Source organism: Balaenoptera ricei, chromosome 15 (genome assembly GCF_028023285.1).
Source record: "Balaenoptera ricei isolate mBalRic1 chromosome 15, mBalRic1.hap2, whole genome shotgun sequence".
Taxonomy (NCBI): domain Eukaryota; kingdom Metazoa; phylum Chordata; class Mammalia; order Artiodactyla; family Balaenopteridae; genus Balaenoptera; species Balaenoptera ricei.
This window is the reverse complement of record NC_082653.1, coordinates 11,094,769-11,111,935: the sequence shown is the minus strand read 5'-3', so window position 1 is coordinate 11,111,935 and position 17,167 is coordinate 11,094,769. Positions and strand designations below refer to the sequence as shown.

General features: G+C 52.3%; 2 protein-coding genes across 11 annotated transcripts in view; one reads left to right on the top strand and one right to left on the bottom strand.

Moving 5' to 3' along the window:
• The window catches only part of PTPN1 (protein tyrosine phosphatase non-receptor type 1), a 70,715-nt gene extending 59,511 nt beyond the window's left edge, over window positions 1-11,204 (top strand). For 2 of the 5 annotated variants that reach the window (XM_059897097.1, XM_059897094.1), the window contains 5 exons: window positions 3,190-3,399; window positions 3,798-3,959; window positions 4,343-4,566; window positions 7,304-7,475; window positions 7,960-10,837. In XM_059897097.1, the coding sequence (XP_059753080.1) occupies window positions 3,190-3,399; window positions 3,798-3,959; window positions 4,343-4,566; window positions 7,304-7,475; window positions 7,960-7,989 (798 nt within the window). In that variant the 3' untranslated portion in view covers window positions 7,990-10,837. Of the gene's footprint in view, window positions 1-3,189; window positions 3,400-3,797; window positions 3,960-4,342; window positions 4,567-7,303; window positions 7,727-7,919; window positions 10,838-11,132 lie in introns of those variants that run through there. The other 3 variants (XR_009497613.1, XM_059897096.1, XM_059897095.1) reach the window with 3 other exon arrangements.
• Window positions 11,205-11,841: 637 nt separating this feature from the next.
• Window positions 11,842-17,167, bottom strand: part of RIPOR3 (RIPOR family member 3) — a 73,627-nt gene continuing 68,301 nt past the window's right edge. For 2 of the 6 annotated variants that reach the window (XM_059897148.1, XM_059897150.1), the window contains 5 exons: window positions 16,552-16,713; window positions 15,846-16,048; window positions 14,713-14,796; window positions 13,508-13,598; window positions 11,842-13,081 (listed from right to left, as the gene is read on the bottom strand). In XM_059897148.1, coding sequence (XP_059753131.1) covers window positions 12,978-13,081; window positions 13,508-13,598; window positions 14,713-14,796; window positions 15,846-16,048; window positions 16,552-16,713 — 644 coding nt within the window. In that variant the 3' untranslated portion in view covers window positions 11,842-12,977. The remainder of the gene's footprint in view (window positions 13,082-13,507; window positions 13,599-14,712; window positions 14,797-15,845; window positions 16,049-16,551; window positions 16,714-17,167) is intronic. The other 4 variants (XM_059897151.1, XM_059897149.1, XM_059897152.1 and 1 more) reach the window with 4 other exon arrangements.

Here is a 17,167-nt window from a genome sequence, read left to right as displayed (position 1 = left end):
TAAGTTTTCTAGATGAAGTCTTGGGCTTGTTTGTGCGGGGAGAATTTATTTATTTATTTATTTATTTAAATTTATTTATCTCATTTATTTTATTTTTGGCTGCATTGGGTCTTCACTGCTGTGCGCGGGCTTTCTCTAGTTGCGGCGAGCGGTGGCTACTTTTTGTTGCGGAGCACGGGCTCTAGGTGCGCGGGCTTCAGTAGTTGTGGCTCGTGGGCTCCAGAGCACAGGCTCAGTAGTTGTGGCACGTGGGCTCAGTAGTTGTGGCTCACGGGCTCTAGAGCGCAGGCTCAGTAGTTGTGGCTCACGGGCTTAGTTGCGCCACAGCATGTGGGATCTTCCCGGACCAGGGCTCGAACCCGTGTCCCCTGCCTTGGCAGGCGGATTCTTAACCACTGCGCCACCAGGGAAGCCCATGTGTGGGGAGAATTTATAACACCACCTGCCGGCTATCATTAAATGATGGTCTTGGAATATGTCTGGGCAGTGTGCTAGAAGCGGCATCATGGAAGACCCTGCCCTCGGGGAGGCTGAATGATTCGCCCGGAGCCATCACTCTGGGGAACCATGCCTGTAGTGGGAACAGTGGAAGGGAGCTGACGGCAGCTCCTGGGGACACCCTCAAACACGGTCGGCCACTGCCTTCTGGAATCAGACTGCCTGGGGTTGATTCCTGGCCCCAGCATATCAAACTGTCAGACTTAAGGCAAAGGACACCATTCTTACCGCGTCTCTGTCTGCCCCCCTGTCAGATAGGGCTTTTGAAAGCCTTCCAGAAGGTGGTCCGTGTGCAGTGTGAGAGCAGCACAGGCTCAGAGCACGTGCCAGGAAGGGTTCGCAGGTTCTGTGCGGTCGAAGGAACATGGGTTTATCTGGGGGCAGTGGGACTGGCGTTGGGGCTTGCGGGCTGGGGCTGAAGAGGAGGGATCTGCTCCTGCGTTATATTCGCATCTTAGTTTTCAGTTTACTGCTTTATAGTCACCATGACGCCTGGGGTGGGATTAACGTCAAAGTAAGATCGAGAACTTAGCGCAGGTGACTGGAAGTGGAGAAGAGGTTAAAATCGCATGGCTCTGGAGGAACGCAGCCGCGCAGTGGGTCCAGGTCCCCCCGCCGCCCCCTGTGCGCTAGCGCTGGAGCCCCAAGCCCGGCCATAGCCGCATGCGGGCTCTCGGGGTGTGATTTATGGAGGGGTTTGATACGGAGGATTTTCAGCAGTAATGTTGGCAGTGGGTTGGAATGTGCCTGGAGAATTACGTGGTAGACTTTTTTAATGCTTTTGAGCGTTTGCAAGCCTGACATTGCAAGTGACTTGTGGTAAACTCTTGAGAAAATTTCATTTGCTTGTTGAGGGAAACAGAATTCGGACAGAGCAGAAGAGGTTTGTGCTGTTTGCGTGGCAGAGCAGAGGCAGCAGCTTGGAGGTTTGGGGGAGATCTGTTTGCTCTAACAGACGTGGTTTTGAAAAAGTCTTTTGTCAGACGTGTACCTGGCCGAGCACATGTCTGGAATGAATTCCTTGAGAAAGAGGTGGGCAGGCGTGAGGGAGGGAGTAAACAGGAGATAACCCACACCTTTTTAAGAATTAAAAGAAGGAACTTGCTTTTGGCATGTTTTCTTATTCCATTTTTTTAAAAATCTATTTTTAAGTGCTTTTCTGTTCCAAAAAAATAGAAGACACATTTCTCTTTTAAGCCATTAAAGGATATAAGGAGATCATTTTCTAGGGAGGAAAGTATGGAATTGTTTGGTGTGGTTCTATAAGTTATCCTAATGTCATAAGCAGATTTTTTCCAGTTCTGCAGAAAGATACCAGCGTGTGTAACAGCTGGTACAGGGCGACACGTGTGTCTTCTCTGCTGATGTTAGGTCCTTGCTGTTTTTGTGGGTCCTTTTCACACGTTTTCATCACACTAGTGTCAGGGAAGGTTGCTGTAACTAAGCTGTGAGCATTGGGAGGGCAGGGCGTGGGGTCATTACCTCATCGTGCCGGGCACACGGGAGGCAGGTTGTGGACATTTGCCAAATGAAGGGAGACATTGTCGGTCAGCGGATCTTTGGCCCAAAGTGTTTCACCATCAGCTGCTGTCCAGGTGACCTAGGCACTGGCTTGGCCCTTTGCGCTGCACAGCTGGGGTGGTTCCTGTCTGCAGGCCTTACTTCCCCTGTGACTGGCTCCCATTACTGTGGGCTCTTACCTTAGTATAATCTTGGGTGCTCTCCTCAGCAAGAACTACATTTTGATCATTGCTCCTGGCGACCAGCTGTCCACCCTGGGAGTGGAGTCTCAGAGGCTCAGAGGAAGGAGCGGAGCTGGAAACAGCACCAGAGGCCGTTCTTTCTGTTCCACGGCGAGCACCTTGGGCTAGGGGACAAGGGCCAGGGTCCTCCTTTCAAGAGTTCCTGCAGCGGGCTCTGGAGTCAAGCAAGCTTAGATTTAAACTCCTGCTCCCCCACTTGATGGAGGGTTAGCTGCCAAGCCTCAGTCTTCTAATCTGGAAAATGGGAGTGACGGGACTATGTGCCTCGAGGGATTGCTGTGAGAACTCAGTGAGCTCTCGTGCCCACCGGAACATGGTAAGCTCTCTGCTTGTGGGCCCAGTGCGGCTGGTCTTGTCGGCATCCTCCTCCTCATCGTGGACCATCTGTTCAGCTGGATATTGAACCACACGTGGCAGCCTCCTGTCTTTGGAGACTGAGTTGGTGACTTTTTTCTGTACAATGACAATCCTCTGAGGCATCCAGATAGTCCTGTAAGGAAAGCCCCGAGTTACCCAGAGCTGGTGCCCCACACGTGCAGTTACGTTTCCACTCTTTCATGTGAAACCCCAAGGCCTTTGATGATAAGATTGTTGTGGGTGGCAGCGAAGCATCATTTTGACTTGTGGGGCGGACAGAAATAGGCTGTAACCATGAAGACGGCAGAAGTGAGAGGAACATTGGAGACAAGGGCTCTTGTGGGCAAGACTGTTCCATCCTAAAGGAGGGGCACTTGAAGCAGGAGCAACCTGGGGTCCACTCGGGGCTTGGTATTTGTTCACTGGGTTTGCGGACCCGGGGAGAAAATTCTGAGAATTAAGGCTACACTTGGAGTTAGGTGGGTGGAAAGGCACTTCCTGCTTACTTGGAATTAGTGATTTCTGTACAGGTGATTCTCTTAGAATTGTCAGGAGTATATTTCTCTTCCAGTCTCAAGAAACTCGAGAGATCTTACATTTCCACTATACCACGTGGCCTGACTTCGGAGTCCCTGAATCGCCAGCCTCGTTTCTGAACTTTCTTTTCAAAGTCCGCGAGTCGGGGTCGCTCAGCACGGAGTATGGCCCCATTGTGGTGCACTGCAGCGCTGGCATCGGCAGGTCGGGGACCTTCTGTCTGGCTGACACCTGCCTCTTGCTGGTAAGAAGGCCCTTAAATACCCCGGGAAGAGAAGGGAGCACATTTTAACCTCCAGTCTGGCCCGGCCACAGCTTCTCTGTTACTGTCTCTGCAATAAACTAGCTTTGATCTTCACTTTTTAACAGCTTCCTTACCATGAAAGGAGCTTTACCCTAAATAGCTTTGCTTGAAGGAAGGCCCTTAATTTTAATGTGGAAGCCAGGAAGATCCAGAGAATCCCCTTCCCTCTCATTTTTCCCCTGTGCTCAAATGGTCCCAATTTTGCCACATTTTCTAGAATTCTGCCTTCCTCGCTATGACTTTTCCTGAGTAGGAACTGGCACGCTCCAGGACATATACAGTCACATTGTACTTAAGGCTCGGACCTCACTGAGCTGTGTCTCCTCTCTGGCTTTCAGATGGACAAAAGGAAAGACCCTTCTTCTGTTGATATCAAGAAAGTTCTGTTAGAAATGCGGAAATTTCGGATGGGACTGATCCAGACAGCAGACCAGCTCCGTTTCTCCTACCTGGCTGTGATCGAAGGCGCCAAGTTCATCATGGGAGACTCTTCAGTACAGGTCAGCAGTGCTTTTGCTTTAATCCAGGTGTGTTGGTTTTAAATTTTTGCCTGTAAAGAAGGAGGCTGTTCATTGTAAACGTTGAAACAGTATCCTGGGTCAGAGGAAATAGCTAGGCTTCGTGTTTAAATAGCTAAAAAGTTGTGGAAGGTTTCACCATGTTCCAATTTCTGCCTTTGAAGTGCTCACGTAGAGATCATGAGTAGGGAGAATAGACTTTATTTTCATAAGATCTCATCTTCCAAGCACATGGCTGGAGACCCAAGAAGCTGAGAGGACCCCTCACCTAGCCCTCACCTCTGCTCACTTAAAGGGGAGCAGGTTTCCTGACAAATCAGCCAAACGTGAAATCTCATGGGACTTCCTCTTGCTGCTTTTTCAAGGAACAATGGAAAGAGCTCTCCCACGAGGACCTGGAGCCTCCACCCGAGCACATCCCCCCACCTCCCCGGCCTCCCAAACGAATCCTGGAGCCGCACAATGGGAAGTGCAAGGAGTTCTTCCCAAACCACCAGTGGGTGAAGGATGAGACTGAGGAGGTTAAAGAAGATGGCCCCGTCAAGGAAGAAACCAGAACCCTCTTGAACGTCCCCTGCAGCCTGGAAAGGTAATGTGAGAGGGTCCTGGCTTACTGGGGGCAAGGGGGAATGACCTTCTGTTCCAGAAATACATATTGATATTGAAACCCTGTGGACCCAGCCTCCTCTTGGCTTGGCAAACGGTGCTTCTGTGTCCTTGGGGAATGGGCCCCTGGACCTCACTGCTCCTGCCCCAGCTGGAGGAGCCTCTGACTGAGCCACAGGTTGGCCCAGGGAAGTGACTGACTTTAGCGGGGATCTAGCACCACCTGGTGGTGCTTGTTGGAATCAGGGGTCTGGTGCAACTGAGTCAGGTCTTCCAGCCCAGTGATGACAGTGACAGAAGACAAAAGCCTGCCCTGGACTTCAGGCCGGTCCTGAAACTGATATCCAGGCTTGACCACGTACCTTCAGCCCCCAGAATGGTTTTGGGGTACTTAACCTTTTCATGTAGTCTTTTCTTTTTTAAGATTTGTTTATTGTTTATTTATTTTGTTTATTTTTGGCTGCATTGGGTCTTAGTTGAGGCGTGCGGGCTTCTCTCTAGTTGTGGCGTGTGGGTTTTCTCTTCTCTAGTTCTGGCGCGCAGGCTCCAGGGCACGTGGGCTCTAGTTGAGGCGTGTGAGCTCAGTAGTTGTGGCGCGCGGGCTTAGTTGCCCCGCAGCATGTCGGATCTTAGTTGCCTCACCAGGGATCGAACCCGCGTCCCCTGCATTGTAAGGTGGATTCTTTACCACTGGACCACCAGGGAAGTCCCCCTTTTCATGTGGTCTTGATTGAATTGATTGCCGTTTTGCTTCCTTACAGTTTGACAAAGATTACTGAGCACCTACTGATGCACGTGAAACCCTGAGATAACTAGACTGGGGCCCCTGGTCTGTGTTCTAGACCATCTTACTGGGAAGGGAGCAGTAGATTGTGCTGGTGGCCCATGGACAGGGATGTGATGGGGGTGCACGCTGAGGGGGTCAGCCTTAGAGAGGAGACACCCAGCCTTCACTGGGTGGTCAAGGAAGGCTGCCAGCAGGGGGTGGCATCGTGCACAAGCTTGAAGGATGAACGGGGGTTAGCCCGAGCCTGAGACTGTGGAGGCAGTGCCCTTGGTGCCTGCATTTTTGGAGGGCAGTTTAAGATTAGTGCACACTTTGACCCCACGTTTGTCTACAACTAGAAACTCAGCCAGCAGGAGTTCTCAAGCAGGTGTGCAGAGATGTACAGGTAGAGGTGTTCGTGGTGGCATTATTTGTAATGGTGAAAAGCTAGAGATGAGCTGATTGTATATCCAGGGATTAGATAAGTCGTGCTTTCTCCCTGTGTTGGATGTTCTGCAGCTATTAAAGAATGGGATCAGGGTGTATTGTTACGGCCGGACATTGGAACGGTCATGCATGAGAAAGCAGGTCACACAGTGTGTGCCCCACCGGGGCCTCTGGCTAAACTGATCATCAAAATCTTCCCCGGGCACTTTGCTAAATGCTGGTTTCCAGGGCCCAGTCCTGACCCATGAACCTACTCCCCAGGGCCTTTTGTGCAACTGGTCCTCATCACAGGAACACCGGGTCTGGTTCTGGGGCTCGAGAGACGCTTGTCCAGCGGGGCCTCCCAGAGCAGGTGCTGAGCGAGTGCGGCTGTGCCCCGCTTCCCAGGGCCTCTGTTGACATTCTCAGGGTGGGCTGGCGTGCTCCCTCTGAGGGCTCGCCGAGGGCCGAGGATGAGAGGGATGAGAGCTGGCACGTTGACTTGGGTCAAATTGGTGTCATGGGTCCTGTTTCTTTATTCATGAAGACAGTGGAGAGAAAGGTGCCTTTCACATTCTGTGGGTGAAGGTGGTGAGCAGGGAAGCGTGGATTTGGGAAGCTGAAGGCCAGAGAATTCCAGGAAAAGAATGGAGTTGGACCAAGAACCTATGCGCCTCTGGGCACCAGGGAGGGCGGGGAACCCATGTGCACACAGGCCTCAGTCCTGTGGCTGGGGCCTCGCCGGGTGGGCGCCGAGAAGGGGGCTTCGTGCAGCCTCCTCCTGTCTCCTGGGCAGGCGGTGCCCCCGGATGGTCCTGCCAGTCACGCAGGAGGCTGCTGGGGCAGCAGGGCCGTGGAGAGGCACGTGGGAGGCGGGACTTCCTGTGGCCAGGGCCGCCTCGATGGACGCAAGGGTGGGAGGGCAACGGCCTGGGAGAGGTGGGGAGGGGAGAGGCAGGGCCTGGCTGCACCCAGGCCCACAGCCTCTGCTGGCCTCTCCCGGGACAGCCCCACGGGGTGGCTCTGGCTCGCCCCCAGCAAGGTAGTCACCTGACTGCACACGGCACACCTGCGAAGTGGGCCTGCTGGCAGGACTCGCTGGGCGTGCGGCGGGGAGGGCACAGGGTCGGCACTGCAGATGTGTGGTGTCCGCATGTCAGCAGCAACAAAGGCCTCTGCGTGTCCGCGTCTGTCAGGCCCCAGGGAGGGAGTGGAAGCCTGTGGCCGCACTGTTACCTTCCCTGATCTGAAGGGGAACATTCTGCAAGCGGCCCCAGGGGCTGTACTGCCCCTCAGACCCTTACCCAGCCCCGTCACCGAGGAGTCCGCGGTCTCCGGAACCCCACCCTGGCCCTGCTGTCGGGCCCTGGGAGGGAGGCGGTGACAGGCGGGCCTCTGGCCAGTGTCGGCATCGGCAGGCTCTGCTTCCACCTGGCTCATTTTTTCCTAGAATTCCTCTGGGAATAATAGCATCCTTGCCATTGTTTTCCCTAGTGAGTAACCCGCCTCTGCCCCCCTCATTCCTCAGCGCGAGTCAAGACACTGAAGTCAGAAGGCGGGTCGTGGGGGCAGGTCCTGCCCAGGGGGAGCCGTTGCCGTCCAAGGAGGAGCAGGACCAGGCGCCGACTCACTGGAAGCCCTTCCTGGTCAACGTGTGCGTGGCCACGGTCCTCACGGCCGGCGCGTACCTCTGCTACAGGGTATGTTTTCACTGACGGACGTGCTGGCCAGACCGCGTGTACAGCAAGCCCTGGCCGCCAGCCCGGCGGTAGCGCTCAGTGCTGCGGGAGCCTCTGAGCCAGCCTCAGAAGAAACAGATCAAAGGTTTGCAAAGTCTGGGACTGTGAAGGGCTAACGAGAGAGAATTGAGGATTGATGCACCGGGGTCTTAAGGAGCCCTGTGGTCCCAAGAATAGAAGAGTCTAATCTCAGGGCCTTAACCTATTCAGGAGTAAGTAGACAAAATGCCAAATATGTCTCTCTCTTTTTTTTTTTTTTTTTTTTTTTTTTTGTTCATTTGTTTTTGAAAAAAAATAATAGAATTACAACACATTGTTGTTTTTAACCTTTATAAAAAGCAGCTTTTTGTTATTTCTGGGGAAAAAAAAAGACTAGGCACTTACGAAACTTTCTTGTACCCTTAGGTGGTGTAACCAGATACACAATTTTTATTTGATTTCCCAGGGAAAGACTCCCACACTTTTGCGAATGTAAAGTCCTTTGGAGGAGAGGGTTTGAGGGTTTCGGACATCGTCTTGCTCAGGCGCTTCCTCTGCTGAGCGCTCACTGAGCTGGGACAGTGCCTGCGAGCTTTCCCGTTTTAAGAAGAAAAACAACAAAAGGCCGTCTCTAGAAAACAGAACCCGGCTTCTGCTTTTGCTCAGGGTGTCCCGCTGGTCTCCCGCTGTCCACTCCTCCACCGGCCCCCTCTCGTTACAGCCGTCTTGCGCACGTCCTGCCCCCATTGCTCCATCCCCACAAACAGGGTTCCTCAGGGCCCCTGCCTCAGGGTCAGAGGTCACCACAGGGTGGCCACCGGCTTTTCACCCAGCCATTGAGATCCAGAAGGAGCAGTTTCCACTTTGCTTGGAATATAAATGCCATTTCAGTAGAAATCCACACGTTAGAATGTGTCGCCGTTAAAGTTAAGGAGAAGAGCAAGGATTAGCTTCAAAACTCTGGTCGTGGAAATCACCTCACAAGACTTCTTTTTTTTTTTTTTTAATGATTTAAAATATTTTACCTCTTTCTAAGCAACCACCTTTGAGTGCATCCGATGGTTTAGCAACGTGCAGACAGCTTTTTCCTCGGGGGTGATCTTGGGAAGGGGGAGCTGTTGTAAAAGATAATAATAGTAATAATAATAACCAAAACCCCCTTCACGGGGGGCTGGAGTGGCCAGGGTGGCCGAGGTGGTGCAGGAGCCTGCAGCTCTGCAGGGGCGGGGCCGGGCCCGTCTGAAAACGTTTGGTTTCATTCCGGTTCCTGCTTGACAGCCACACATAATCTGACCCACCTCCACCCACGGTCCGCCTCTGCTCGTAGAGCCCGCAGCTGCCTAGCAGGCAGCCGCTAGGCGAGGGCCGTCGGACAGCGTAGCCCGCCGCGCCCCGACGGACGCTGGTTCTGCACTAAAGCCCCCCTCTCCAGGCGGTTGGCCTCATCTCCATCCTTCTACTTTTCTCCCCCCCGCCTTCCTCTGAATACCAGATCTACAACCCATTTTTTGAGGAGGGCACAGAGGGCGCTGTGCTGGTGGCGCAGAGCAAGGCGGCCTGTGCGGGTGGAGGGGCGAGCCTCGCGTGGTGCCCCCTCGGCACGTCCCTGGCAGGCGGCAAGCGACATCCTTCCCGCGGCCCTCCCTGGAGACGGCGTGTAGTGAGCCTCTCCACTCCATGTTTATTTTTTAATTCTTTTCTCCTGAAGGCATCCACAGTGCACTAGCATCTTCATAAACCAATAATGTATTAAAGTTTTTTGATGTCAGCCTTGCATCAAGGGCTTTATCAAAAAGTACAATAATAAACCCTCAGGTAGCACTGGGAACGGAGGACTTTGCCGTGAGCCTGCTGCGTCAGACCAGTACTAGGAAGGAGGACGGTTGTAAGCAGTCGTGATTTCATTGGGTAACACGAGAAGAGGTTTACCTATGTTTATAGGACAAAGGGATAATATATAATGAACACTTGGCTATTTAAGACACATGGCATGAGATTACTTTGTCCCGGTTCCTCCCCTCCCCAGTTGTCTGCTCGAACCTCGATCTCAGTCACCGCTCTTCCTGTGTGTATTAGGATGCATGTACGGTCTTCTTGTGTCCCGATCAAATACCACGTGCTTGAAATCCTTAGATCTCTGCTTACTGATGCGCTCCGTGTACAAGTCCAGTCTACCTTTGCATGAGCTGAGCATTACGTGGCTCTGGTTCCTAAGACCGTTGCTGAAATAATCGCCATTCGGCAGCGGAGTGATGTTGTCCAGTAACAGATATTTGCCTAATTCCTGGCATGACACTCTGGTGACTTCCTAGTGAGGCCCAGCCTGTCCTGGTCCAGCTGGGCCCCACTGTAACTCAGACATTCCAGGGGTATGGGAAGCCATAGTCACACCTCACGCTCTGGACATTTAGACAAGCAGGGCCCCCCACGACACACACACCTTTGGGATCAGCCTCCACTGTGCCAAGTTCACACTCTTCTTGAGCGGACCGTGATCTGGAACCAAGGTGACTGTTGGAAACCACACTTCTTGAAACAGCCTGGACGACGGTCCCTTCGAGTCAGCCTGCGGCCCTTTAGGTCCGGGGGCCTTGCTGAGAGAGGCGTCTGCCCCTGCCCTTGAACCCTGGGCACTGATGGTGCTCACGACTCTTCCTGCGAGGGGAACTTAAGACCTCCGCATTAAGTGGCTTTTTTAACAAGAAAAAAAAAAAAAGGCAGCTATAGCTCACGAGCTGCTCTTTTGCCAGCATTTTCACATTTTGCCTTTCACGTGTTAGAAGCTCGTGCAGAGAAATTCTGTGGTGGGAACATTTGAGGCATCGCCCCGCAGAGCCTTGGTGAGGTGTGGATAAGACTGAGGTGCCAGGCTGTAAGCATTTTTGAGTTGGGCTTGTTTGTCTGTTATTTTAAGTCCTGTATATGTATGTAGTAGTTTGGTGTGTATATATAGTAGCATTTCAAAATGGATATACTGGTTTAACCTCCTATCCTTGGAAAACAGATGGTTCTCCATCTTGTCACACGTATGTTAGAGAAGTAGCGAGCTGCTCTGCTATATGCCTTAAGCCAATATTTACTCATCAGGTCATTATTTTTTACGATGGCCATAGAATTAAACCATTTTTACAAAAATAAAAACAAACAAAAAAAGCGAGGTGTTTTGGTATGATACCTTTTCAGGTGTGTGTATACGTGGATGCATGATGGGGGGGCGGGGGGCGCGTCTCAGGGTCTTCTGTGACCTCACAGAACTGTCAAACTGTACAGTTTTCCAACTTGCCATATAAATGATGGGTTTGCATTTTAGTTGCAACAATAAAAATTTTTTTCTAAAGAACATGGCTTTGGGGTGCTTCCCATTTCTTTGCTTAATAGGCCTAAACCAGGCTGGGCAACTCCTGTTTCTTTCCATCCCTGCTGATGTGAAGCAGATGTTGTCAGTCAAGAGGGCTTGTAGTTTTTCCGCATCTGAGGATTACGACGCGGCCTCCTGGAGTCGTGGGTGCCTCTGGGCGGGGGCACTTTCCCTGCCTGGTGTTTACTCAGCGCCTCAGGCCTCAACCCATTTCAACAACAACAACAAAACTCACCTTTTCAAGTGTTAGGGCCCTTGGATAACTTAATGAATTTATACAGGTTGTTTGAAGAACTGCTCAAACCTCAAGAACGTGTGTCCCTTAGCCGGCTGCCTGTAAGACCCAACGGTGGCCACATCTCAGCACCTCTGCCGAGTCACATTTGATGTGGAACTGACACATCCGTGGAGACTGACACTGAGAGGTAACAGTGAAGTATAAACAATTCGTGTAGTCTTCTTTTCATGTACAAAATTAAACGTAAGTAAGTCTCCCCTAAAGTGATTTTTCGACTTCTTGTTCTGAAACAATTTCAGACTTGCACAATGTTGCAGAAATACTACAAAGAATTCCCTTATATCCTTCAAGGTGTTATGACTGTTTCAAAGCTGGCTGCTGAGTAAACTGTTTACGCTGTGGCCTTTCAGCAAGATCCATGGAACCCAGAAACGAAGTCTGTGGTCATGTGACCACACAACACCCAGCGAGGACAGTGGGGACCTGGGTGGTGGTGTCACACCCACTGTCACCTCAATTGTTTTCAGATACAAAAAAAACAAAAAAAATGACATCTAGGCTTTCATGAAGAGGAGGAATGCCACTGTGGAAAAAAATAACTAAATTTGTAACTGAGCAGAAGTCAGATAGGGCCCAAGGCCAGAGAAGGGCCATGCCGCCCGGTGTCTGTAAGGAGAAGGGACTCCGGGAGCCTCAGAGAGCACGTGGAGAGTCCAAGGGGCGGCCCTGCCCCGAGGCTGCCCTCCTCTACCCCTGCATCTATGTCACGTTGGAGAGAGAGCACTGAGGGACAGGAGGGGTGGCTTCTTCCCTCAGGATATTCCAGAAAACAACCACTACCCTCCACTTTTTTCAGGTAGAGTGAAACACCAATAAAAAGTTATTTTAATTGAAATTTCAGAAAACAACATATGGACAAGGCAAATAAATACTGAGTTAAACCGAAAAGCACAAAATACATACAGGAAATGTAAATGAGCATGTTTAAGTTACAGAGCCTTCCAATGCCATTGTTGATACCACATCCAGACCCCAGGGTACCTCTACACTCTTAACTCAGAAACAGCCCAGGACACATTTGGGTTTTTTTTATAGACTTAAATAGAAAATTAATTTTCTTTCTTTAAACATGATGTTCAGTAAAATCTTTCTTCAAACTAGCTTATGGCTTCTGAAGCAATTTATTTAATAAGCCCTAAGTTGACTTGCTTCAGAAAATGGATTCCATTCTGATGAGTGAGGTCAAAGCAGGTGGCACTCAAGACTTTTCGGCTGACGGCATGTTCTTGTTGCCTTTGTGCTGTTGAACCACAGTGAAAATAAGGCCCGCGGTCAGCAGGCCACCAGCCGGCTCCCCTGTGGCGTTTGGGCTGCAGCTCGGGCTGAGGGGGCGAACCGTTGAAACCCTGGTTCTGCCCTCCCCACGGTGACAGCCTGCTGCCGTGGAAATGACCCGAGTACTGTCCTCAGCAGGGACGCTCGGTCTGCTCGCCTCCTCGATCCCAGTCTTTAGTGAACCAGAAGTGCTGAGCCAGCTGACCTGCTGATTCCAGGCCTCCGCCTGCCTGGCCTTGGCCCCTTCGTGGCGTGGCTGGCTGGCACTGACCCGGCTCTGCCCCCGGGGAAGGTCAGGCAGATTCTCAAAGCCAAAGGCTGATTGACTGAAGTGCAGCCCCTAAAGTGCCGTTCAGCCCCTTGTTCTGCTCCTGTACAGAAGTCCCACTTGTGCCCTGGGGCTTCGTAACTGGCCCAGAGTCCGGGAGCAGCTCTGGCCAGTTCACGCTTCTGGGAGAGCGCGCCGTGTACCTCCACCGAAGCCCTCCCTGTGTCGAAGCCGGGCAGCAGCAAAAACAAAGATGCCAGATTTGGGCTCATTAGCTGAGGCTTTTTAAAATACTGTGATTTCAACGTCTGCCTCCTGGCCAAAGGCTTCGTCTCTTTGTTCTGAGCAAAGTTTGTCCATCTTCTCAAAAGCTAAGCGTCCTTTTTCACCTGAAATATTAAGGTCATCTGTCACTGGGTTGTCTCCCCACCTCGCTCGTTTCTACACTGGTGAGCCAAGGTGGCCTTAGTACTTCCAGACGCCTAGGCCTCCGGTGCTGCTGTAAAGGGCAGGGGGTGGGGAGCCTTTGGGACCGGCTCACGTGGACCCAGGGCCTTGTCCCTTTGTCCAAGGTAGAGCCCGCTGAACCTTAATCCTGCCTTGCATCTGGCTTTCATTCCCAAGGACCGTAAACGGCCACCTCAGCCATAAAGGAAACCTGCCTTGGCCAAATGCAGTCAAACAGGTTGCTAACGGTGCCCGTCCCGTGTGCTATTTTGCGTCTTCTGAGAGCTGGCTGTGGCCTCTCTGGCACAACCTTTCTACGGGCCCCAGCAACCCCACTGCACTTCGAAACGCTGGATGCTGTACTTTACCAAATGACAGCGTGGCTTCCCGGGCTGCCGCGCGCACGGCCTCCAGGTCAGACTGGCACAGGCGGGCAATCTGATCAATGCTTTCGATGCCCTGTTTGAGGTTGGGGGAAAGGGGGTCCATTAGGGGGCATTTTAAGGAACAGGTATCCACTTTTATAAACCCTGCAGGACCAGCCCTAGCATGGTCTCTGCGGCTTCAGCCCCTTCCTTCTCTGAAGCCTTCCAGGTTTCTCCTGTGGCCTCAGGTTCATCGAAGTGCCACTGGCAGCATCTCATGTTTTCAATCCTGACACCTTCGGAAAGGCCCATGTTGGAAATGAGAAGACCTGCTTTCCCCTGGACCCTTCTACCCCTCTCCTTCTCCCAACCCTGCCCTCCAGGTCAGACCAGGAGAGGAGGCCTGACCTGGTTCAGGCAAGGCTGACTGCACCAGATCACCTCCAGGGCCAAGGACCAGAGTGCACTTTAGCTCCCCCTAGTGGGCACCCTAACACTCACTGGTTATTTGATTATAACCAGATGGTCCTTGTAGAATTTCCTGTCGGTTCATTCCAGAATGAATTTAGTCTGTATTGGACCATTTTTCATCTAGCAAAATGGCAGTGATTTTTTTTTTAAAATAAGGGTTACAAATGAAGATGAGATTGAGGTAAAACGGGCATCCCCTCCTGTCTGCTTTCGGGAGTGTAAATGGGTGTGTTGTATCACGAGTCTCAAAAACATTTATCAATGCATTCTCTGGCCCTGGGATAACACTAAGTCTAGCCTAAGGAAGTAATTCAGAACTCCATATAAATTTTAAAAGCTTTATGCACAGAGATGCTCAAGAATTAGGATGGATAATTTTTGCATTTCTGTATTTTTACACTTTTTTTCTACAATGAGCTTACTGTGCTCTCAGAACATTTTTCATTGAGCATATTAAACCATATAATCCAAGAGCTCAAAAGTGAGTCTCTGGGGCCACCTGCTTGTTCACACCGAGCCAGAGCAAACGGGCACTGTTTCCGAGGGGGCTCTGCCATCAGAGCTTCTGCTGCTGGAGCTGGTGGCTGGTCCTCTACAACCAGCTCTTTACGGGACTTCTTCACTGGCAGTGATTTTCTTTCTTTCGGTCCCAGTGGAATCATTTTGAAATGAACTAACTTCAGCATTAACCACAAGCAGGCTTCTCTCCATCCCCATCAAGGACGGGTTAAACTCACCCTGAGATGTTTTAGCGCCACGCACGCAGCTTCCTGGAGTTTTGCATCATTCTCGGTCAGGGCGTTGGTGTAGAAGAGCAAAGCCTAGGAAATAAGGTTGCTGTGAACGGGGGGGGGGGGCTGGTGAGAGCAAAGTCCACGGTGCCCACGGCTCATCCCCCGAATGCTGACAGCATGTGTGCACAGTGTCAAGTTGTAGGCTATGGCATTCAGTTTATCTAAAAACACTGGTCCCTGGGCTGAGGGCAATGACATAAGAAAACTCTTTTTCTCTAGTACTGTTTACAAAATGCGTTCCGAAACTGCCATCTAGATAAAATGCTGAATCAGAGAAACCCGCTGTCCAGCGGGAACAGCAGAAGAAGTGAACACACAGAGCGAGCCTCGGTGAGGCTGCTGCCTTGGCCAGAAGGAAAAGCATCTCTTCCCTTCCTCACTCTTCTCCACTCACAGTTCTGACCCCGCCCCGTCAGTCACATGACCATGGCCAAGTCGGTTCAGCTGGAAAAGAAAGCTGGCACTTGCTTTGCAAAACTGTTGTAAGGGCTATTAAGCACGGGAGAGGGGCCAGTGGGGATGTGCCTGGCACTTGGGTGAGCCTGAGACCAAGGCCCCAGTATTTCCCTTCTCCCACCACGGGGGCTGGTACCCGAAATCTAGAAGAGTCACAGGTGTTCACGAACCTAAAAGGCAGAGGGGTCCAATCTCTTGGTTTTCAAGTGAACCGAGCACAACGAACCAGCCAGCCACACACATTAGTTGAAAGTAAATGAGGCTGACTGTCAGAAGTCTAAGAAAGAGACATTCTACGTGCAGGTGACATCTCAGAGACCGAATAGATAAGTTGCTTTAGAAACACTGAGCTGAATGAGGTGGTAAGCACGTGGCATGCTGTTACGATCGATCGCCTGGCAACGCCAGCTCCCTCCCCAGGGCTGGCTGGCTGCTGCCAGTGGTGAGGGCATGCGGAAGGCTGTGTTCATGTCTGGAGCATCTCTAAATCAAAACACCGGCAGCAAATGCAGCCCCCAGTCGCTCACTGCTCCCTGTTTTTCCAAGAGGAAGCTTACCTCCCTGCACCTCCCCCCAGCTCACACACCTGCAGCCAGAGGCTGACGCCTCCCACACCGTACCTTTTCCCGAAAGCTCTTGTTCCTGGCTGCGCTGGCCAAGCGAGCACTGGCCGCCCTGCACACCCGTGGGGTCCCGTCCAGCTGGAGCAGCGCCCAGGCCCTCAACGTCTGGGGCAGGGGCTGGAGCTGGCCCAGCCGCTTCCCCTGCAGTTTCCTGACTGTCTTGGCCTGGCCCATGCACTGCAGCTCCTCGAAGAGTGTTACTAAAAGAGACAGAAAAAAGGCGGCCCACAGTCCCCTCTGATTGCGGCCGGGCTGGACAGCTGTGGCTCGTGCATTAGCCAGGGAGAAGCAAATCCCAGGACGAGCCCGTGTGATCACCAAGGCCCAGTCTGGACTGGTCTCAAAGGGGGCCTCCTGGAATCTCCAGGAAGGCTTTCTAGCAAGGGATCAAATACACCCTGAAAATGAATAAAACCCCGGTCCATACTTCAGGGACTCCAGCCCAGCAATAGCCCTCCTGTCCAGTTCTGACCTCTGCTCTGTGCTTTGTAAAGCCTCCTGCCCTGGAAGCTCATTTCTACGTGGGCTGAATGTAGAATCTAATTAAATCTGGTTCTCGAAAGAACAGCTGGAGGGGAAAGACACAGTGACTCTGAAACACTGGCTTCCCAGAGCCGAACCGAGACAGAAGTCTCCGCGATGGATACTCCTCTGTCGTCAGTGTGTTGCTTTGAGGCCACGCGCCCCCCGCCCCAGCCCCTACCTTCCTTGGTGAGCTGAGCGAAGTGCTTCGCCAGGTCGGAGACACTCTGCCTCCGCAGGTAGCTGTGAAACTGGAACCAGGTGATGGTCTGTTCTTCAGGGAGCCCGGCTCCGGGCAGCAGCCCGCCGCAGCTGACCACCTGCTCCAGGAGCCTGCGGCACGCTGGCGACACACAGACAAGGCGTGAGGGGAGACCAAGACCCCGCCCCCTTGGCGCCAATCAGCCGGCCACGGCCGGGTCACTTTAAAGGCTCTCTGATGGCGTGTGGGTGGGTATCCCTCCCTGCGCCCCCTGCGCCCCCTGCGCCTGCGCGGGGCGTGCTCCAGCTGAGGCCCAGAGGCCCGAGTTGGGAGTCTTGTGGTGCATCCATGTGCCCTGGGCCCCACCCGCCCCTCGATCTGAATCACAGAGCCGGGGCCTGGGAATATGCAGGTGGTTAGAACTGCTTAAGGCCCAGAGCCACTGCCTGGAGTATGACTGTCACCCTTCAGTTGTCAACAGAGAAAAGTGCTGCAGCTCTGCATTCTGGGAAAGAGTCCAGCCAAGATTCAAGACACCGCTATGGGGCAGGTGAAGTCCTGCCTACCTTCCCATAACGGTTCCTTCTCAACCCCT